Genomic DNA, 23,237 nt, shown 5'->3' on the forward strand with positions numbered 1-23,237 from the left:
ACAGGAGCCCCTCAAGGCTGCGTGCTCAGCCCCCTGCTGTTCACACTTCTAACCCATGACTGTGCAGCTACACACAGCCCAAACCACATCATCAAATTTGCTTATGACACAACTGTGGTGGGTCTGATAAGCAGAGACAATGAGGCCCTGTAAAGAGAGGAGGTGACACAGCTCAGCAACTGGTGCACTCACAACAATCTGTCCCTCAATGTAGACAAAACAAAAGAACTTATCATTGACTTCAGACGGCCTCCAGGCAAGCACACCCCGCTGTCCATAAATTACCTTCCAGTTGAGATTGCTCAGAGCACAAAGTTTCTGGGCGTTCACATCACAGACAACCTCACATGGACACAGAACACTACATATATCACAAAGAAAGCCCAGGAATGCCTCTACTTTCTGCGGAAGCTGCGGAAAGCACACCTCCCCTCCCCCATCCTGACAACCTTCTACAGAGGGACTATTGAGAGTATCCTCAGCAGTGCCATCACAGCGTGGTTTGGTAACTGCACTGCTGCAGAACGAAAGGCCCTGCAGCGGATTGTGAGGACGGCTGAAAAGATCATTGGGGCCTCTCTTCCCTTCCTCTCTGACATCTACAACACCCACTGTCTGCGCAAAGCCATACGCATTGTTAAGGATACAACCCACCCGTCCCATGCACTCTTCTCTTTACTGCCATCAGGTAGAAGGTACCGCAGTATAACTGCCCGCACCTCCAGAAAGGGCAAGAGTTGTGAGACTGTTGAACAACAAAACATGATTCAAATTTTTTACACAGAACTGAAATGCACTCCTGCACCTTTTTTTTATGCTGCTAAAACTCTATATATCCTACCTCAGTCATTGCTCTGTTACAAGTCTACTTATGCCCTGTCTTTTGTTGTCTGTCCTGTCCCTTGTCTGTCTTAAATGCTCTACTTTAAGTAGTAATTGCACTTTATGTAAAGTCTATAATGTGTGTGCACTAAATGTAGCCTGTCTCGAATGTCATTGATATATAATGTCGTTTTTATATAATGTCGTTTTCATATATTTTAAATGTGTAACACCACTTGATCTATGCTGAAACATTGTCTCGTTTCATTGTATACAGTGTATATGGTTGAAATGACAATAAAACCCACTTGACTTGACTTGACTTAACCGGCCCTACTGGTACTTAAATGTAACAATTTGGTATTTTAGAGAAAAAGAGAAAGTATTTTGTAAGTACTGGGGCTGCCTCTTCTTAGTCAATTATTCGACTAAGATCTCTTTTTGTGTGAAAAAAAGTATTTTTTTATGTGTTTTACATGCTGTATTTCCAAGAAACTTATGAGCACATCTCTGGTAAACACAAGATCTAAAGTGGTGCTTTTGAATGATTCTTTGTGGAGAAACTCAGTTTTACAGATCTGTCGATTAAATTAACTAATTCATTATTGGACAAAATCGTATGAATTGACTGAGAATTTCAGCCGTAGTAAATACTGCGTACCTAGCCCAGTATTTACAGAAATACTTGCCATGTATTTTACTTTTTCTTTAAATTGTTACTCCCTTTTATCTTTTCTTTCACTGTCTCTACATTTGAGGAACCAGTAGGAACTCTTTTTTTTCTTGGTATATGATTCATACTATTCATATATACAATTACTTTTTCTGTCTGGCAGTAAAATTAAAGTTCAATATCAATCTTATTGATTTAACTTTTTTCAAACTATTATTCTTATATCATTATTATCTGTACTACTCTGTACATGCCTCTGCAAATTGCCCCCTGGGGACAAATTAAGTGTTTTGAGTTAACTCTTCCAGGTTTAATTTGTTCATTAAGTGGTTATATTTTCAACGTGTTGTGTCATCTAATACAGAAATATCATAGAGAAAGATGATCGCAGCCCACCATTAAATGTAAATATTTTTGGAGCACATCAATAAAATGTTTTATGTAAACTAAAATTATTATTAATAAGCAGTTGTGTTTGAAAAGGGGTGAGAAGTCACCACTCAGCCAGTTGTAAAACTTCTTCTGGGGCTCTGAAGGGGGATTTCAAAAGTTAAGGCAAAATCTTAAGGCCTTACAATTAATAAGAAGGATTTTTAATTAAATTCTTAATTTGACAGGAAGCCGATGATATGGGAATGCTGTGGAGTTGAAGAATTTTGAACTCACTCTATAACACTGCTTAATCAATCAAAGAGGAGCGTGCATGTGTGTCTGTGTGTATGTGCGTGCATGGGTGCGGGTGTCTGTGTGTATGTGCGTGCGTGCATCTGTGCGTATGCGTGTGTGTGTGTGTGTGTGTGTGTGTGCATGGCGAGGGACAGGTGTGTCAGATGTTTGTTTATATTGTGTCATGTCTTTTTGATAATTGCAGGGTGACCTTACAGATGTTTATATGTTATTCTGTCAGTTGTTAGAGCAGGTGATGCAAGGAAATGTTCTGTGTGAACAGGCAATAAAGATTTATCTTAACTAACTGTAAAAAATATGTACTGGGGAATAAAATATTACAAGGGCCGTCTCTTTGTCAGTGGGTCCAAACTTTCATTTTTTTTTCATTTGTCTCCACCGATGGCTGTTTTAAAAGAGTCCAACACCCCCATCTAGTGGAACAAATTTATACTGAACAAAATTATAAACACATCACTTTTGTTTTTGCCCCCATTTTTCATGTGCTGAACTCAAAGATCTAAGACTTCTCTATGTACACAAAAGGCTTATTTCTCTCAAATATTGTTCACAAATCTGTCTAAATCTCTGTTAGTGAGCACTTCTCCTTTGCCGAGATAATCCATCCACCTCACAGGTGTGGCATATCAAGATGCTGATTAGACAGCAGGAGTATTGCACAGGTGTGCCTTAGGCTGGCTGCAATAAAAGGTCACTCTAAAATGTGCAGTTTTACTGTATTGGGGGGGATCTGGGGGGGGGGGTGTCTGAAAACCAGTAGTACTGGTACTAGTACTAGTACCAGATACTAGTCAGTATCTGGTGTTAGGGTTAGGGTTCATCCAAAGTGCCAGACACCATTGAATGTGAGCATTTGCTGCCCACTCAAGTCGGTTACGACGAACTGCAGTCAGCGAGAGACAGAGAGAGAGAGAGAGAGAGAGAGAGAGAGAGAGAGAGAGAGAGAGAGAGATGGACCCTAACACCAGATTTTTCGGACCCCCCTCCAGATCCCCCCAATACAGTAAAACTGCACATTTTAGAGTGGCCTTTTATTGCAGCCAGCCTAAGGCACACCTGTGCAATAATCCTGCTGTCTAATCAGCATCTTGATATGCCACACCTGTGAGGTGGATGGATTATCTCGGCAAAGGAGAAGTGCTCACTAACAGATTTAGACAGATTTGTGAACAATATTTGAGAGAAATAAGCCTTTGTGTACATAGAAAAAGTCTTCAGCTCATGAAAAATGGGGGCAAAAAGAAAAGTGTTGCGTTTATAATTTTGTTCAGTGTATAAGGCAATATACAATGGTGAAAACCTGAGGATTTTTTTCTTTCAGGCTGCCATTAAATTAAATAAAATTAAATAAAAACATCTGAAAAAGAATGACAAACAATTATTTTTATTTACAGAAAACATGAACATGTACAGTAGTCATTGTAATAGTAGTAGGATACATGTGTTGTGATACCATACTACACATGATGCAGAATACAGGTAACACTTTACTGGAGGTTTCCCTATTTTTGTACTTACAAGCAGTGCACAAACCTTTAGTTAAAGGTTTATATCACACTATAATGCAGATATGAGGTTATTTTTATTAATGTACAATATTCGTCAGCAATTATAACTTCTCCTATGAAGAAATTTCATATTACACGTTTTACTATATTGTCATAACTTATCTGTTTGTACAGCAGCTTCCACTTATGTGAGCCCACAAGAGGTTGTTTACAAATACATTAATAAACAATTATATCTGCAACATATCTACAACTACATTATAGTGTGTTATAGACCGTTTATTAAATGTTTATATACTGCTAATAAATGCTGAATAGGTGGACTTAAAGTGGTGCAGAATACACATTAGTTTAGCATAATTACTGACCCTCGACTTTAGCCTCTGTTTTATTGGCTACTCTAGCTCACTGCTGCTGACCTTTGTTATTTGCTACTGTACGTCCACATTATGCTTTTACAAAACCTGTAAACCTTAAAACGTTGGCTTGGTGTTTGAGTTTGTATGGGGTAAATAGAGCTTTTCCAAAACCATGATGTAAGCTGGCCACGGAAAGTTACAGAAATGGGGGGGTTTAAAGTTTAAAGTTTGGATGGCACTGCAGAATGTGATCTTCTTCTGGGAGCATGAAAGCAAATTTGTTTGAATTATGCAACAAAACTTTTAGAGATCATCAAAAATCAATGGGATTTAATGTGTAGGAACTGTGAATATCAACAGCTCTTTTAAAAGGAAATCCAACCAGATTTTGACCTGATGAGGTCTGGGGGTCACGGACTGACAAACAAAAACATTCTCAGCCTACATCAGGAATAAATAATAAAGCCTTCATACTGTGAAAGCTTTAAGTTTACTGTGGTGGAGGGTTAGCAGTCGTGGCCTTCAGGATGCCTCGCAGCACCTTGTAGTTGTTGAGTGGTTGGTTCTCTTTGGGGGGGTAACAGGGACCGCGATCTGTTGCGTAGGAATAAGGGAACCGCAGAACCCAAAGACCATCAGGTGGCAACACTATATCTGTCTTCTCTGGGTGGAAAACTGGGCAGGGAGGAGGACCGGGCAGTACCTGAAAACACAGCAGGAAAACAAGCACATTCATTCATACATGTCTATTTTTACTAAAACGTAAATACATATTTTGCTACCAGACATCTTACAACTTGAGCCCCGTTCATTTAGGGTCTTTATCTGTTTATGGTATGGTTGTACAGAAAACTATTACTGGATTACTTTGATACTGAAGAAAAATTTAAAACGCAATGATTCTTAGGAAAGTTCTTGAGTTATAAGGAACGTCTTTTTTCCATGATTTCTAAGCGGATTTACAAACGTTCATCATCAGAGATAAGAATATCTTCGGAAAGTCACACTGAATCTAATAATCGTTCAGATTTTACTGAGTTATAAGTCCAAGAAGATGTAACTTAAGTACCTCCATAAGCTTTCACATCCACACTTCCAACTCCCGACCGTGTTGGTAAGTGGGTCAAGTCAGCAGGTCAAACTCAAGAAGCAACTTCCGTGCCTGAATAGTGAAGCCAATGCGGAAGTGCCTTAAACCTGCATTCAATCTAATTTGAGAAGGGGGAGACTCCACTGGCTCCAAAAAGAAATCTGTTTCTATAGAAGTCTATGAGAAAATAGTCTCACTTTGCCAGACCCTCCTCCAAAGCGCGCTGACGGAGGGTCTGGCTACTCCACATAGCATTCGGGGATGGTAGGAAAACATGCTCTGGTTTAATGGCATTTCTTTAAACCAATCAGAATCGTCATGGGCGGCGCTAAGCGCACAGAGCCGCTGCAAAATAGTCGTGCGAGAGAAAACTCAGATTGGACAGATAGTCTAGCTAGCTGTCTCAATTTACCCTGCAGAGATCTGAGGATCAGTCAGCAATAGTCTTCATTAATCCACCAAATTTAAAATTCTAACATAGAGAAAGCGGAAGGAAACGGAAAATACACGCATCCAGCGGAATTTCATGCGGCACCGGAGCAATCCCGGAAGTGGAACATCAAGAATATAGACTAATGAGAAAATGACCCTACCTCTGCCTCGATTTATTACCTCAGTAAACATTTCCATAATGAGTGTATGGTCTCAATTGCTACTTTCAAGTCTTCTTCAATACAGCATGATGTTCATTTTATAAATTATGGTCCCACTTATCTTAAAATAGACGATAAAGTAGGGGATGTAGGGGATGCTTTATGGCGTGGGTACACGCTGGCCTGTCAATCAGGACAAAGGCTTAGCAATGCTAACCGTGGCACTGTGAACATTGAAATGACCTGAACTTGTTCCAAAATACCAAGATGGTGACGGCCAAAATGCAAACTCCTGGCTTCAAAACAGCAGTCCACAAACCAATGTTTGACTTCACGTCACCGATGCTACGTCCATTATTTTTACAGTCTATGGTCAAACTACAATAATTAACTTCCTGTTGTGTTTACCTGTCCCTTTGACCTCACTCAGTCTCTTTTACAACAGCCATATGATGCTGGCTGAGAAATATGAACTTTTCCAGGGTATCCACTGGCTGCCTGTTATGGGGATACTTCATTTAGTGCCTTCATTAAGTGTCTTTATTGTTAAAGGTTAAATACTTGCAACTGTAGTAGCTTAATTGACAAAGAAGTCATAGAAGTGAAGTGGAGTCACATTCAACTGTTTACCTGTGGGTTGAGGGTAACCTCCAGTGGGGCGTCCGGCACCACAATAAAAAGGCGAGCCAGCTGGGCAAAGTGAGGCTTCAGGCCGCGGCCCTGTGAAGGGGACTGGATGTTCAGCGGCATGTCGGTGTTTAGCACCCTGGTGGCAGGTTCTTTGGCGCCCCCTGGTCCCAGCACCTTCACTATCTTATCCGGCCCGCAGCTGATGAAGCGTCTTCCTCTGCTGTCTTCATACTCAAACCCCACGAATATCCGAGCCATGTCATCCCTCCTGCGACTCCTACCGAGCCCTCCGGTGCTCCCTCGCTTTCCCACCAGGGTCTTGTTTGGGGCTGGCCACGAGGAGGTGCCTCCATCCAAAGGCTCCGTCAGTCCGGTGTCCTCCTCCGACCGAGAGCGGATCACCAAGTCCCACGGTAAGAGGAAGGAGGAGCCAGGTAAGAAGCCTGGCTGTTCCAGACCGGTGTGGCAGTTGTATGACTTGGCTGGGCCCAGTTTGACCAGCGACCAGCTGGAAAACTTGGGTAGCAGGCCCTTGGGGCAGCCAGAGTGCATCATACCCGGGAGATACTCCACAGTGGAGGGCTGGCGGTCAACAAGGCTTGGCCTCTTTTGCTGGACTTGGGTTTCGGTGCCATCTCCATCCGCGTAGGGCCCCAGGCTGTCTGTGGACTGGCCTAGACTGAGAGCCAGGCTGAGGCTGGGGTCTCCAGGTGTGTGGCTCTGAGCAGTGCTTGGCTCCTTCAGCCTCTCTGCCTCACCAGACCCTGAGGCCTCACTTGGGAGTCGCTGAGCTTGGTTGCAGGCCGGAGCTGGGTCAGGAGTGCTGGGCTGGAACACCGGAAACTCAATCCTCTCCAGCTTCCCGCAGCATTTCTCCTCCAGTATCTATTTAGGAAGAAAACCATTAGAGAACATGTGAAGACGTGGAGAAACTGATATTTGAGTGTGGGCAATGTGATGCTATACGTGTTGTGTCTCAGATTTTATTTAAAGAGGCTATAACCAATATTTGTGTGAATGCTGATTCAGCAGTATTGTTATCCGATTCTTCATCTTTCTTTGGTCGCCTCTAACTTCTGTATACATTCAGCTACAAAAAACATTCAAATATCAAAATGTTCAGCTCTTTAAGCACATAATGGGACTTCTTTAACATTTGTTTAGCTATTTATACTTTTTAAAATATTAAGCTTTTTTCATTTTTTTTTTTTTTTTACAATTAAAGTCAATGAGAGCAGGCTTCAAATCCTTCAAATCCTCTTCTACTTCAAAATCTATCTCCTCTTTCATACTTTCACCTACAGATGCAATTCAAACTTTAAACCATTCATGAAAAATTCAGCTATTAGGCTATATCTCAGCAGTTTGATATATTTTACAGTTTTTGTGAAATTACTGTCAAAGTTTAGTGTTCATTTCAGGATTTTTCTGTGTTGATAATGGGTGTGTATTGCGTGACTTTAAGTGGGTGATGTCATCGCTAGAGCACGGAGCCTTAAAAAAAATCATCTTAGTCCCTTCTCTTTAAATTTCTCTCACGCCCACAATTTTTACTTGTCATACATGATTTACATTTTATTTAGGACTTAATAGTTTTTTAATTATCTGCCTCAGAGAGACAAGACGGTCGGTGGATCTTTCATTGACGATAATGTTATTTATCCTCATCCATTCTTGAGCCAAAACTCAGAGTATTTTGAAACTGTGATTTCAGTCATTTTTTATTTTTATCTACACAAATTATATACCAATACGTTCGCAAAGGCCTTCTGGCACTCACGATGAGGTCATGTTACTTATGCCACCTATAGTTTAGGCTGTCTGAGGCAAACCCTTACGTTTTACACAGCATCAGCTTTTTTTAATACAGCCAGTACTTGTCAAAAACCGTAGCTCACTGCGAGCTGTGTACACTGTGTTGTTGCGGAGATCGGTCTGGCAATGCAATACACAGATGTCCTGCCCGTTATACTGCTTTCACACCAATGACCAGGGTTTCACCAGGGTTGTCTGATCAGGGTTCAGCCCTCCTTTTGGAAATTCAAACCAAGCCAGTCAACATGGGTATATCCCTGGTATGACAATTCAGAAATCACCTGGGTCAACCTGGGAGCACTGCATAACAATTACCGTAAGCTAACATCACATACTCCCGTCCAGCTGTATACCAGCAGAACTGTTTTGTAGCTACTTGAAATTGTCATTGTACAGTAGAGAGAGAGAGAGAGAGAGAGAGAGAGAGAGAGGGAGAAATAAAGCTATTTGATGCTGGTTCCGCAGTGATTACATTCTGATTTCTCCTCCTCTGCATATTTATTGCAGCAGCTGGAGGTTACTCTAGTGTCGATTTTTGACCATTTTAAGACGAGGGGAGAACATTTCTCTTTGTTTGATTTCATTTAAAGTAAAGATGGGCTTTGCTGTTGTCTTCACGACTCATTTTTAAAATAGACAGAGAGAAAAAAAAGAGAGAGATTTGCGCAACGCAGCAGCCGTACTGAACTGTAGTCTGCAGTTTACCACTGTGGTGCCGAATGGATGTTGCTCACTTGCCACTTCTGTGTCACTGTGGTAACACCTACAACTTTCATACAATATGGCTATTATTCAACTTTTAAAGATATCATATTATTAGAACAATTATCACTTTTCCACATTTCTTACAACTTCACCTTCTTCTTACACATTTTAACCAGCAATCCAGTTTAGCTTTAGCATAAGCTTTTCAGAAAAACCTTGCCTTATTCCACATCTTTTTTACATTAGTGGTGTTATTCAACTTGTCAATGAAATTCATACTTATTAAAACCATTCCCACTTTTCCAACTATTCTCACTACGTCAACTTCTTCTAACAGATTTAAGCTATTAATCCAGTTTAGCTTTAGCAATTTAGCTATTCAGCATTCACACGCATTTTCTGCAGGAAATGCATTTTCTAGTTTACAATAAAAATCTAGCAAATGAAAGAGGTGATGAACCACTCGACTCTGCAGCTCCCCTCAGCTTTACAGAGCTTTATAGAGAGTTACAGTATGTAATATTTGTCAACCAGTGGAGAGAAGCAGCTGCTTTGCTGTGTGAATCCTGACCTGGTAGAAGTCATAATTGGCAGCCTGGATGTCAAACGGATCCTCACGAGGAGCCTGTTTCCTGCCGCAGTTACAGGAGCTGGTGGAGCGCCCCCTGCTGTTGTGGTTCATGATTGGTGGATTGCGATCCAGATCTGGCTTCTCTCCTACAGAAATAAATGTCAGATTTCATGCGTGTTAACTAGGGCTGTCAAAATGAACACGATAATAACGAGTAAAGACAAATTCCTTTTAACGCCACTAATTCTTGGTGTTTTTAGAAGAGAAAAGAACCGGACTGCTCGGAAATTCAAACAAATAAGAAAGGTGCTCTTTGGAAGAGAACACAAAAGGTCCAAGGCACTCTTCTGGCAAAAAAAACCTGGAATAATAAAAGGGGAAGAAGGTTATTTGTGCCGCTATGTGTGGGTTGTTACTCAGCTCTATTTTAACATGTAATTAGCATGAAATAGCCATCTAAATAAAGGCTTTTTAACTTTTTGCCAGAAGAGTGCCTTGGACCTTTACTCTTTCATTAGTAGAAGGTGTTCACCTGGCTGAGGCAGCAGGTGGAACTTGTGAACACAGTGTTGGTCAGTCAGGCTTCGCTCCTCACACAGCTGGTGGCCGTTGCTCCAGAACTTGTAGCAGTCCTCATGAAGCTGCAGTGCGTAGCGCTGGAAAGCGACTCCTCGGGCATGCTGGCTGTACACCCGCAGAGCCTGCGCCAGCTGGTTTTTGTGCACTGTGGTGGTGTAGTTATGGGGAAGGTTGGACTGGTAAGCGCTGTGAGCCAGTGGCAGAGCTTTCTGGCACCTGTTCTCAGAGAACTTTGTGTCAGCATCAAGAAAAGCCTCCAAAACCTTCAGCTGGCCTTGCACTTTCGTGGCTAGCTCGGCTAATTCTTCTTCTGTGTTGCTAATCAGGACTTGGTGGAGCCTGGAGGCGACCTGGACCCATTTGGAGTAGGTCGGCAGCTCAAAGTGGGAAGGTTGTGGGTTGCGGCCGACGCTGTCGTCAAAGCCTTTCTTGGTGAGCACCAGCTCCACGTGCTGCCAGAGGAATTCCTTCAGGCTGCAGTCCACCAGCTGACCGCCCATCGACATGCTGCCTTGGTCTCCGCTGAAGCTGGACTGCCGAACTGAACGTCGCATCTGCTGATAACGCCTCGGTCCTGACACCACCGTGACGGTGTCTTGTTCACACAAGATGCAGTTGGACCGCAGCTGACCAAGCAGGGCACCCACAGGGTCCTCGTCTACTGCCGGTATGACGTACACAAACGCTTGGTTGGCGGGCACAGTAAACAAGCAGTTGCTGCTCTGGTTGGTCAGGACTCTGCTTTTACGGAAGATCCGATAAATTTGGTCCTCCAGGGCATGCTGCAACCTCCTCCTGGGAGAGTGCTTTTTGGGCTTGTCTGGGTTTCCCCCAGACTCTGAACCGTTTGCAGCGACCTTTGGAATAACAAACAAAAGAGATGTCAGTTAAATTCATGTAAAACTCAACCAACCAACACAACGCAGTTTAAGTGAGAGTAAATATATTTAACCGTGGTCAGGGCTGTCACTTAAAATAATATTTTGACATTTTGTGAAATACGCTTGTTCACTTTCTTGCAGACAATTAGAGAAGAGGAGGGTTTGTGGTTTTACTAATCTTCTCTCCGATCTTAAGTAACTAAGTAAAATGTATTCATAGAGCGCTTATTACAGATAAAAACACAAAGTGCTTTGCATTAAACATACAAGATGATACATATTAAAACACAATAGACAACTAAAATTACAAAGTAATACATACAAAATATAGTGCAGACAGGTCAACCAAAAGCCTGTTCACAGAGGTAGGTCTTTAACTGATTTTGAAGAGAGTCCACAGAAACAGCAGACCGTAAGGGTGGAGGCAGAGAATACACAGTCTCGGTGCTACAGACTCAAAAGATCGATCTCCACGGGTCTTAAGCCGGGTGCGATCTTCTCACCCAACTATCAGCACTCTACTTCTGGCGTTTCTGCCCACTGCAGCTTTAAGCCTCCCTCCTGAAAATCCCAGTTTCCTCGAATGGGTCTATGTTTGCAGATCTCCCGCAGTCTGTGCCACGGAGGCTCTGCACCGTCATTGCAACCGGGGAATGACTGTAACAGCACTGTTGCGGAACTTTCCACCTATATATATTATAATTGTGACATCAAACTGTACAGAAGTAATGATGGCTCGTATAAAGGCACAGTTTCTGAATACAGGCTGTGTGCATTTCTCTGTGAATTGAGCATTTTGATACTTTCACAGTATTTATATAGCACCTCGACCTGATTAAAAAAAGACGTGGAAATCTCACTTTTTACAATATGGGACCTTTAACTAAAAGATCCGAGTACTTGTTCCACCACTGGTACACATCTGTGGGTTCTGGGACCCCTGAGTGTATGGGTACCCCCGAGGCAGAGGCTTGCTTTGACCACAAGATTAATAAGCCACCTGCTTGTGATAAATAAAAAAAATAGAAAGAGAAAAACCAGACCTTCAGAGAGCCGTTCATCTGGAAGACGAAGAGCAGGCGTGGAGGGCAGGGCCGACAGTTCACCTTCCACTCTTTGGACACCGGACAGTCTTTGATGGCAGCTCGAATCAGAGGCAGCACCTTCTGTCGCAGGGCGTCCAGGGCTCTGAAGAGCCGGTCGTAGGTCACATCGAAGGTCTGGTTAGGGTGGACGAGCAGGAGGACGTGGCACACGGAGAACATGTAGAGCAGATGGAGGCAGTGCTGTCTGTCCAGGCCTTTCCAGAAGTCGTGGGCGTCGGAGTGGCCGGTGGCGGCGCTCAGAGACTCGCAGGCCCGCAGCAGCTGCCGGCTGTCGCAGACGGAGGAGAGCAGCAGGTACAGCACCCGGTTCTCCTGGCTGTAGAAAGCCTGGATGTGGCTGTCCGCGTTGCCGCCGTCCTCCGGTCCGCCGAACAGCGAGAAAATGTGTTTGTCCGCCAAATTGTTGATAATAGACTCCTTCGGCGGTCCGGGCTGCATGTTGCTTTTACCGAAAATACCGACAACACACAAGCCCTCGTCCCGGCTAGCAGCGTCCTCCTGGAGGTCTGCCTTAAGCAGAGCCCCCATACTCACAGGGAAGGACATGTTTACTTCCTTCATCTTGAAAATCGGGGGAAGAAAAACAACGACGCACGCATTTCCGGTTTCGTAAACTTAAATGTCCGAGTAGATACAACATATGCGTTATAGTTCCCCTTTTGTTTTTTTCTGTTTCACCCATTAGTGGAATAATTATATCAGAGCGGGGTGTGTTGTCACACTTTTCACACTGTCACAATGGTGACCAAATGAAAGAAGGAATTCTTGGGCGCATATTTTGTATTCATTACATATTCATAACTTAACTCATTATGAAGTTGTAGACAGTTGAATATTGCGTCGGGTAAATTGTCACACTGTATTATCAACAAATAAGAACACACCCTGCTTAATTGTGAATAATGATTTTAGTGATAACTGAATGGAATGCTGCAGATAACTCGCTCAAATGTTGAACTTCTTAACAAACAGGTGTGATGTTTCAACACACTAATGCCCTAATGTAACCTACATATTCTGATGACATACATCTGTATCAACTAATTAGACTCATCTTCACAGTTCTGGCACACATAGCCGTGTGTGTGTGTGTGTGTGTGTGTGTGTGTGTGTGTGTGTGTGTGTGTGTGTGTGTGTGTGTGTGTGGGCTTGTTTAACTACTTGTTTAACTACTTGTGGGGTCCAAAAACCGGGAGTCCAGTACACTTGTTGGACCCCACAACTTTAAAGGGCTGTTTGAGGGTTAAGACTTGGTTTTAGGATTAGGGTTAGAATTAGGTTATGGTTAGGGTGAGGGTAAGGGTTAAGGTTAGGCATTTAGTTGTGATGGTTAAGGTTAGGGTAAGGGGCTAGGGAATGCATTATGTCAATGACGGGTCCCCACAAAGATAGTTCCACAAACCCGTGTGTGTGTGTGTGTGTGTGTGTGTGTGTGTGTGTGCGTGTGCGTGTGCGTGTGCGTGTGCGTGTGCGTGTGTGTACTCAAGTACAACTTTGATAGACTGGAAGACTTGTGCATCTGGTGATGAGGGGTTGCAAGTAGATAAGCCACTACACAAAATCAAATCATTTAGGGAAACATGGTTGACCAATTGTTTAAAAACGGTTGCGATAAACATCATAAGAACTTCCCTGACCCCAAATGTATCAAATATAAAAAAGAGGATATAAAGGGATATTGCATTACCACAGAATGATGATTAAAACAAATTAAGCAAACATGATGTTCAGGCAAGTTTCACATTTCTGTAAATTAAAATCAACGGCTCGTTGGAACATAGGGAAACACTTTCAAAATCTAACATGCAACAGCAGGATTAGAAAACCCTTTTTCTATTTACATACATGATTTGTTGGCTGAAACTTTCAAAACACCGTTATATAAAAGCCTCCGGGTATGGAAACACAAAGTGTTCTGAATTAAGTAAATATGTAAATCAATGATTCATATTCATATACATTCAAACAACAACACAATTGTGAAATAAACCTTTGCACCTTATACAAAGAATATAACATACAGCCCTTGAAGTATCTCACAGTTTAGTGTGTGCCAGCAGAGAAACAAAAACCAGGTTAGCCAGGAACAAGTGAAGGAATGAGGACAGATGGAGTCACCTCCAAAATCTTCACGTTCATCTCGAAGAATGAACACGATACAGAAACAGGATCTGTTCTGGGCACACACACCGGATACCAGACTGTAGATAAAGATCCCATCCAGATATGCTTAAAGATTTATAAGAATGTGATGCATTAAATAATAATTTTACATTACATTACATGTCATAGCTGACGCTTTTATCCAAAGCGACTTACAATTAAGTGCTTTCAACCCTGAAGGTGCAAACTCCAGACAACAAGTAGTAAGTGTACATCAGCTTTAAATAAGCAAAGCTACAAAGAGCCATATAAAAGTGCAGCTTCAAGAAATATGTATACACATATATATATCTTTTTTTTAATTTTTTAATTTTATATGTTATTTGAGGTTGTAGTTGGAAGAGATGTGTTTTTAGCCTTTGGCGGAAGATGCGTAGGCTTTCGGCCATCGTTCGTCGAGTGATTAGTTCTCCCTCGCTGTGAGGGGGCAGCAAGCAGGTTGGCTGATGCAGAGCGGAGTGGGCGGGTTGGGGTATATGGTTTGACCATGTCCTGGATGTAAGCTGGGGCTGATCCGTTCGTGGCCCTGTATGCAAGTACTAGTGTCTTGAAGCAGATGCGATTGGTAACCAGTGAAGGGAGCGGAGGAGCGGTGTAGTGTGAGAGAACTTGGGGAGGTTGAAGACAAGCCGAGCTGCTGCGTTCTGAATGAGCTGCAGGGGTCGGATGGCACATGCAGGCAGGCCAATCAGGAGGGAGTTGCAGTCTAGACGTGAGATGACTAGAGCCTGAACCAGAACCTGAGCCGCCTTCTGCGTTAGAAGGGGACGTATCCTTCTGATGTTATGCAGCATGTATCTACACGATCGGGTGGTTGCAGCAATGTTAGCAGTGAAGGAGAGTTGGTCGTCAAGTGTCACACCCAGGTTTCTAGCAGTCTGGGTGGGGGCTACCACAGAGTTGTCAATTGTTATAGTTAGGTCTTGGGTAGGAGAGCCCTTCCCTGGAAGGAAAAGGAGCTTCGAGGTGTCGAGGTTGTGTTTCAGATGGCGTGTGGACATCCAAGAAGAAATATCAGTCAGACAGGCCGAGATACGTGCTGCTACCTGAGTTTCAGACTCAGGAAAGGAGAGAATTAGTTGGGTGTCATCTGCATAACTGTGGTAAGAAAAGCCGTGCGACTGAATGACAGACCCGAGAGAGTTGGTGTACAGAGAGAAGAGGAGGGGACCCAGGACTGATCCCTGAGGAACCCCAGTTTTGAGTGGGCAAGGTTCCGAAGTAGATCCTCTCCAAGTTACCCGGTAGGTTCGGTCTGTCAGGTAAGATGTGAGCAATGAGAGCGCAGAGCCTGAGACACCCAGATTTCGGAGTGTCGAAATGAGAATCTGGTGGTTCACTGTGTCGAAGGCAGCAGAAAGGTCCTGAAGGATGACGATGGAAGAGAGAGAGGTTGCTCTAGCGATGTGAAGCTGTTCAGTGACAGCAATTTCTGTCTGATGTTGTTTTTTTGCAAAAGAATCTTAAAATTACATCCACTTCTTTTTCCTCATTGAAAAAAAAACTGCTCATGTGTTATATTTTAACTTCTGAACTATTTTATGTCTATTCTCGTCATCAACAAATCGTGAAAAAGGCCAGAAATCCCCAGAGTCCAAAGTAACAAATTCAAATGTATTGTTTTGTCTGACAAATAATTTAAACCCCAAAGATATTCAGTTCACTGTGATATAAAACAAATGCAGCAAAGCATCACATTAAAGAAGCAGGAACCAAATATATTTTTCTTTGACAAATTTATTTAGCTATTAATTGAATATAAAAATTGTTGTCAAATGATTTTCTGTCAGTTGATTGATTGATTTGTTTCAGCATTTCTGCACAGTGAAGATCAAACAATAAGAAATTCACCTTCTTGAGGGGAGGGGGACTTTAAATGTATAAACGACATCAAATATTTTCCAGACATAAAAAAAGAAAGAAAACGCTCTACATCTACTTGTGCATTCATTCATATGATCAGACATTTCAAGCTATCATGCTCTTCATCAGTTATTCAAGACTTTCAATGCTGCAGCTAAAAGCCTCTGAGACAGGTCACATTATCACATACAGTCATGTGAAAAAATTAGGACACAGAAAAATCATCTTTTGGAAATTGATCTTAATGCCTTAATTAAAAAAATGAGGAAAAATCCAATCTTTAAGGACACCAATTGTCTTTGTGAATGAATAATGTACCGTAAATAAATAAATGTTCTTCCTTAAAATACAGGGGGCATAAGTAAGTACACCCCTATGTTAAATTCCCATAGAGGCAGGCATGGTTTTATTTCAGTTGGCCTAATAGCTGGTTTGATTTGCATTGAGAGATGATTTTATGGAAAGTACCCCATGCCAATCTCTAGGTATGGTGAAGGGTATGTGATGATGTGGGGCTATTTTAATTCCAAAGGCCAAGGGAACTTTATCAGGATGCATAGTATCCTGGATCCATGAAATAACTGGCCTTTAAAAATAAAAATCTGCCTGCCTCTATGGGAATTTAACATAGGGGTGTACTTACTTATGCCCCCTGTATATTAAGGAAGAACATTTATTTATTTACGATACATTATTCATTCACAAAGAAAATTGGTGTCCTTAAAGGTTGGATTTTTCCTCATTTTTTTAATTAAGGCATTAAGATCAATTTGCAAAAGATGATTTTTTTATTCCTCTTTTTAGTCAACTTTAGCATGGGTGTCCTAATTTTTTCACTTGACTGTATGTATACCTCCCAGCTGAAATGAAGCATGAGTTTCCTGCCTACAAGTGAATTCTGACGTTTAAAGGTCATTCATATTGATTATTAAAATACCGTTTATATATAATTCTGTTTTAGTTTGACATCATAAAGACCTTTTTTTCTTTTCTACAGAGGTATAGGGTTACTACATTTACATTTTATAATTGTTTTTTGTTGTTGTCTTTAACATTAGACACGATGCTGCTATATTGTTTAAATGTATTAATAAAGTGGAGGAAACAGACACCCTTCGTGTCTGCAAAAAGATCTCCCACGTCAGACGACAGGAGGTAGCGCTGCGTGCGCGTTCACGACCTGTATGTAAACCGCTGCGTTCTCTCGGACGTCATCACCGTCCGAAATCCCTGATAACGCCATGCGCATTCCCGCTCTGTTCTGAATGGGGGGCTCAGTCCAGCTTCTGACAGCGAGTCCAGTGGTGTAACGTTAACCGTAGACGGTCCACTCATCTCCGCTGCTTTCAGACACACCGGAAGTCAACGAGCCCGCCTCTCCGGTAGTACACATTCATTCAGGTAGTCTGCTCGTGCACTGACAGTCCCAACTAGTTCGGTCCAGAGTGTACTGACTCTTGTCTTCTCAGCCCGGAAAGTTCGTGTAACCGTTACTGACGGGAGAAGCTGTCTCTGTCTGTCCAGGAATGAGAGATGATGGCCGGCTCTATAGCAGAGGAGAAAACCTTCCGACGGTTCCTGGAGCTCTTTCTTCGGGAGATGAGAATGCCTCTGCAGGAGAGCGACCCTCCGCCGATGCGCCCCTTATCGGACCTGGTGACTGAAGACGAGGTGGAGGGCGAATGCCTCGATCTGTGTCTCCAGCACCTCTACAAATAGTTAAGTGTCCACTTTATGTTAAGGAATGTTGTCATTAACCGTGTGTGTAACTGTTGTGTTGCATTGCATTAAATTAAGTCACCGTAGCAGCTTAAATGGCCGTGTTTTGAACGGGGCTTAGAACGGGGAGCTGTGTTGACCCTGGCTGGCTGGGTCCACATCAGATAAGCCGGGATGCCTCGCAGGATGCGAGCTTCCTGCTTCATGCCATGCTGGGTGTGTCCAACACCAAGTTTAGACAATTGTCTTTTACTGAACCGTTACTAGGAAGTAAAGGGTAAAAACCTGCATCCGCCAGGGTTGTGTGGTAGCCTATCATGCTACTATTTTGTATTATATATCTTGTGTTTTGCTTTTTTTTTTTTTTTTTAATGCCGCAAATCTACGCCAGCGGTGACGGTGCTGGAGGTCCACAAAAGGTGAACCCCTGGTTCATGACGTCATGATGACGTAGGAGGGGGAGGAAGCCATCGCCATCACTGCTGAGCGCATCTTCATGCAGGCTAAAAATAACCTCGCCGGTTACGTTATTAGCCTCAATCGTTAGACTCTTAAAATCCTATTCACAGGCTGAATTGTGGCGGACTGAAATGCTGCTTTTCTGGAAATAATTCCAGTTCATGACATCTTGCACAAAAGTGTCTAAATCACAGTGGTTCTTTAAAAAAAAAAAGGGGGGGGGGGGGGGTTGCCAAGAAAAGATGCATTATAACATACGTTATTTAGAAAGGATGCTCTAAAAGAGCTGCCAAGATTATTTGATTAGTTGTCATCTATTAAATGAATCGCCAACCATTTTGATAATCGATTAATCGTTTGAGTAATCCTTTAAGAAAAAAATGTCAAAATGTTCTGATTCCAGCTTGTGTGAATATTTTCTAGTTTATTCACTCCTCTGTGACAGTAAACTGAAATCTTTGAGGTGTGGACAAAAGCAGACATTATAAGACGTCATCTTGGCCTTTAGAAAACACTGACACAATTTTCACAATTTGCTGACATTTATATAGAACTAATCGAGAAAATAATCGACAGATTAATCGACAACGATTGTTAGTTGCAGCCCTAATGCTCCACTTATCTACTTATAATATGCATGATTCTAATGAATTATTAAACTCCTCAGAATCTTTAAAATACCTTTGCAGAGTCGGGCGGAACGAGTTCTGCCCTAAGCTTTGCTGCCTGGCCTGGTTTTAAATCCAAAATAGGTGCAGAAACTGTGCTGGGAAGAACAGGGTGGAACTGGACTCATCTAGGGCACTGAGTGGCAAGGGGGACAACATGTACTGTATGTTTGAAAATGACTTGTTCTGGCCAGTTTGCCACACAGGCCCTATGTTTGCACTTACACATCTCAGAAGGTCAGGATGCACTCCAGCAGTGATAGAGAGCATATGTTGGTGGCAGGATGGATCACATTGCAGCCAGTAGTGCTGTCAGGTGTTTTCACCAAGATGGAGAGCAGACCTGTTGGAGCAGCCACATCCATATCCCTATGAATTCACTACACCTTCATATCGTCTTTGTCACGATGTCTTTGTCAGGTTTGATTGGCTGGTGAATATAAGGTCATCTTGTACAGTGAACCCTCCCCCCTCCAATTCTGTGCTGACAGCACACACACATTCCCGTTTACTGTTGATGACAAACAGTGGAAACATTTGAATAGAGTTTTTTAGGTTTTGTGTTTAAACACATTTGGTGCATTCAATGTAAACTTATGTTTTCGTTTAAATATACACTACGGCTTGATTGGGTCCAGCCGGATGTCTGAGAGAACTACTCCTCATGTTTAAAGGTCTTTCATGCTATTTCACAATATAAACAAAAGGTTAGTCTAGGGTTAGCACTGTTGGAATATCAGCTGAACATACTGACACATCCCGGTTTAAACTGCCTGTTTTTAATTACTATGGACACCATGTCATTTATAATCCTGTGAAATTTATATTTAAAATTGTTAATTGTTTTTTAATTTGTCATACCTGCCCAGGGACTACAGGTGGAAATTAGCAATTGTTGCTATAACCTGGCCCAAGACATATTCTCTTGTTTTAACAAGTTTAATGTTTATTTGTGCATTGTCCCTGTTTCAAATAAATCAATTTCCAATTTCCAATTCCAATCTAACCACTGAGTAGACTGCAGAGGGCCCAATGAAAAACACAACTCAATAACCTTTTCTTGTAATGGAGTATATTTCACATTGTGGCATTTCTACTTTCACATAATTAAAGGATCTGAGTACTTTTTTCACCAGTGGAAAATAAAAAGAAAGTAATTTTTTTAACAACTCTCTGGGCTCCCTGACAACTACAAGTCTTTTGATGTTGAACAAAGCTGAAACATGTAATTATTTAGTGGACAGTTGGAGTGGTGTGTGATTCCTAATGTCAGCGTTGCTTCTGCTCCTCACCCGGTTGCCACAGTCATTTAAAATGGAGTCTATCCAATCTGGCTTTGTGAAACGGTCATTAGCCAAACTTACCAAAATAACTGCAGCTCACCGCCTAAGTAAAATATCCCTCTGTCTCTTGTCCCTGGCAGGGGTAGCATCTTATACAGTGCATTAAGCTTGTTGCAGTCTATGAATCACAGTTGGGCCTCTGTCCAAGGAGCAGTTTATCTCAGGAGACCCTACCAGGAGCTGGCTGGTCAAGCTGCTCACAAGGTCAAAAATGGGCACTCATTTCTACTGTTTCATGAACAAAGCTTTACACCCTTGTTTTTTTTTTTGAGCTGGTAAATTTGGATATGATGCTACAATTATGAGGAATCATCTTCTGTTCTGAATATCCCACACGGTCCCCTCCCCAGAAAAACAAGCGCATCAGTCATTTCAGCAAATGGCCAAAAACGTCATTTGATTATGCTGAAGTGACAAAGAAAGTGACAAAGAAATTTCTCTTTTTCGTCGGGAGCAAAGAAGGAAGCAGTGTGATATTATTATTATTATTATTATTATTATTATTATTATTAAAGAGGCACAAGTCTGTAGAGGGATGGATGTGTGGAGAGGTCGGGGTTGATGGGTAGACAAAACGTCAGATTTTAACACAGCAGATAGCTGTTCAATTCCAACCAACAATCAACAGTTTATTTTATCTGTGATTTTTACCAAACGTTAACAAAGTAGTTATTTTTTAGTGTGCAAACTATACCATGGCTTTTTGGGGAGCTCACTTTTCTATTTTTTCTTTTTTTGAGAGGACTGACTGTGACTCTTGTTGTAAAGAAACATTCATAGCTGCAAGCATGTAGATCAGCACATCTGATATGTAATAGCCTAATTTTGCCCATGATCCATGATGATGAAGTTACAGAAAAATAGAAATGCATTGCAAAAATAGCATTTTGTCAACATTTGAAAATGACAATGGGAAAGAGGTCGTTCGTAGTGATAAACCTGGAGAGAATGATCAGCTGAATCTGCAGCTGCCCTCGGCTTTACGGAGCTTCGTAGTGAGTTTGAACTCATTGTTTTTCTGTCCGGCTGCAACTTTGTTTCTTCCGTTCTGGTTCACTCCACTGTACACAACCTGCTCAGCAGCAAACAGCAGACAGACACAGTTAGAGACTAGCTGGCAAACACAGTGGAGCATTTAGCAGCTAAAGACACAGATATTTCCCTCAGGAGTTGGTGGAGACCAAATATGGAGCTCAAAGAGAGAAAATCTATCTATCATTCACTATCTGGTTCATCATCTGGTGGTTTATTTCATCATTTCCAGCAGGGATGCACCTATCAGATACTAACCTTGTTTAGGCCCTGTCTACACGAATACAGATATTTTTAAAAAAGATATTTACTGCTACGATTTGGCTTCTTGTCCATACGCAAACTAAAGGTCACTAAAATGGAGATTTTTTTAAAACGCCTTCTAAGGTGCAGATTTTTCAAAACTCCTGTTATTCTGTATCCCTGTGGACCATGACCGTATATAAAGATGGACGACATGTCTCCCCTTCTTCCTACTGTACAAAAGTGAAGCCAAAATATCCTGGAGACGTAATTTGGAGCCAGTTTCTGCGCAGAAGTGATTGTACGGTGGACCACGGTATCCAAGTCCCGCCCATACACCTGTCCGACCAATTGCGAGTCAATCCCAGCTGTCAATGATGACGCTTCACCCCGCTTTCATGGCATCAAATAACTAATAAAAAACAAACGCATCATCATGTTGAAACAAATGCGGACTTGTTGGAACGTGCGAACACAGCGTCCCTCTTTCATTCCTTCAACCAGCTTCTTGAAAAGGTCGGCGTAGCGATGTGTGTGCGTCTTTGATAATATTGCTGCGTTTCTCCTTCTTATCGGGTCTGCAGCCTTGCAAACTGTTGGCTGTGGTTTGTGTACAGCAACCATAGCAACGCAGAGCTGACAATAAGCTGTAAACAGGCAGAGGCCGTAAACAGGGTGTAAACTGCGGTTAAAAAAACCCAGATTGAGACGCATATTCCGAATGCGCAAATGTCCAAAGAATGCCTCTAAAACCAGAATAATACCGGAATATCCTACATGTCTTAATCGGAAAATGCTATATTCGGAAAAAGGCCTTATTCAGAATATCCACCCCGGAATATGTCGTTTACATGACCTGAATCAAATTCTGAATATTGTCATATTCAGAATAATAGTGGAATATTGGTGTGCATTTAAACATACTCAATGTGTTCTGGACATTAGATAAAGAGGTATCGTACGTGTTGGAGTGAAAACCTGCAGACACGTGGGCGTCAGAGGTTTACGGGTGAGAACTTTTGCTGCGTCTTGAAGCAGACTGACGGAGTGTTTGTATGTTTGTGTGGTGGTCCCGCATCCTACATGGCTGTCTACTGTAGCCATGCTGTGAGTGTAATGAGGAGTTGGAGGCAGCAGCTCTGGTGATTCATCCCAACGTGTCATTAGTTTGTCTCTGGGTTGAACAGCTAATAATAGACTTCTGCAAGAAGAGAGATCCCCTCTGTGTGTGAGTGTGTGTGTGTTAACAGGGGGCGGGTGAAGCACTTGGTGTGCTAGAGCGTGTTTGGGGGGTGTGGACAAAGTGTGTGTGTGTGTGTGTGTGTTAAAATGACGGCAGTTAGGTTATAATCCATTTTCCTCCAGGCAGCTGGGAGTCACATCTGAACAGAAGAGGATGCAGTCGACTCCCTCTAAACACAGTGTGATCTTCAGTGTGTGTGTGTGTGTGGAGGGTTTACCCCCAAGTATGATTTAAATTATGCTGCTGTGTGTGAATAAAACAAGCGCATGATAGACGATTCTGCTGTAGGCAGAAGTAGAGGAGAAGCTGCCATTACTGCACCTCATATGTAAATCCTGCGTCTAACACTGTAAATTACGTACATTGTTTTACTTTTTAAGTGCGTTCCCTTAAAAAATAAACTGTCCAGCAGATCCTGTAGAAAATACATCAACGCCGACATCAAACGCCATTAAAATAAAGGTTATAATCTACAAAACAAGCTT

At 42.2% G+C, this 23,237-nt stretch overlaps 2 protein-coding genes across 2 annotated transcripts in view; one reads left to right on the top strand and one right to left on the bottom strand.

Moving 5' to 3' along the window:
- Positions 1-3,548: 3,548 nt before the first annotated feature.
- smg8 (SMG8 nonsense mediated mRNA decay factor) lies at positions 3,549-12,691 on the bottom strand. The gene is made up of 5 exons (XM_031308054.2): positions 11,957-12,691; positions 9,986-10,889; positions 9,454-9,599; positions 6,363-7,247; positions 3,549-4,752 (listed from the first exon to the last, which is right to left on the bottom strand). The coding sequence occupies exons 1-5, from the start codon at positions 12,578-12,580 to the stop codon at positions 4,540-4,542; spliced, it is 2,772 nt and encodes a 923-aa protein (XP_031163914.1). The 5' UTR covers positions 12,581-12,691; the 3' UTR covers positions 3,549-4,539.
- A 4,544-nt stretch (positions 12,692-17,235) lies between these two features.
- ppm1e (protein phosphatase, Mg2+/Mn2+ dependent, 1E) overlaps positions 17,236-23,237 on the top strand; it is a 38,778-nt gene continuing 32,776 nt past the window's right edge. The window contains exon 1 of the mRNA XM_031308060.2: positions 17,236-17,763. Coding sequence (XP_031163920.1) covers positions 17,579-17,763 — 185 coding nt within the window. The 5' untranslated portion in view covers positions 17,236-17,578. The remainder of the gene's footprint in view (positions 17,764-23,237) is intronic.

This window comes from Sander lucioperca, chromosome 13 (genome assembly GCF_008315115.2).
Source record: "Sander lucioperca isolate FBNREF2018 chromosome 13, SLUC_FBN_1.2, whole genome shotgun sequence".
NCBI lineage: Eukaryota > Metazoa > Chordata > Actinopteri > Perciformes > Percidae > Sander > Sander lucioperca.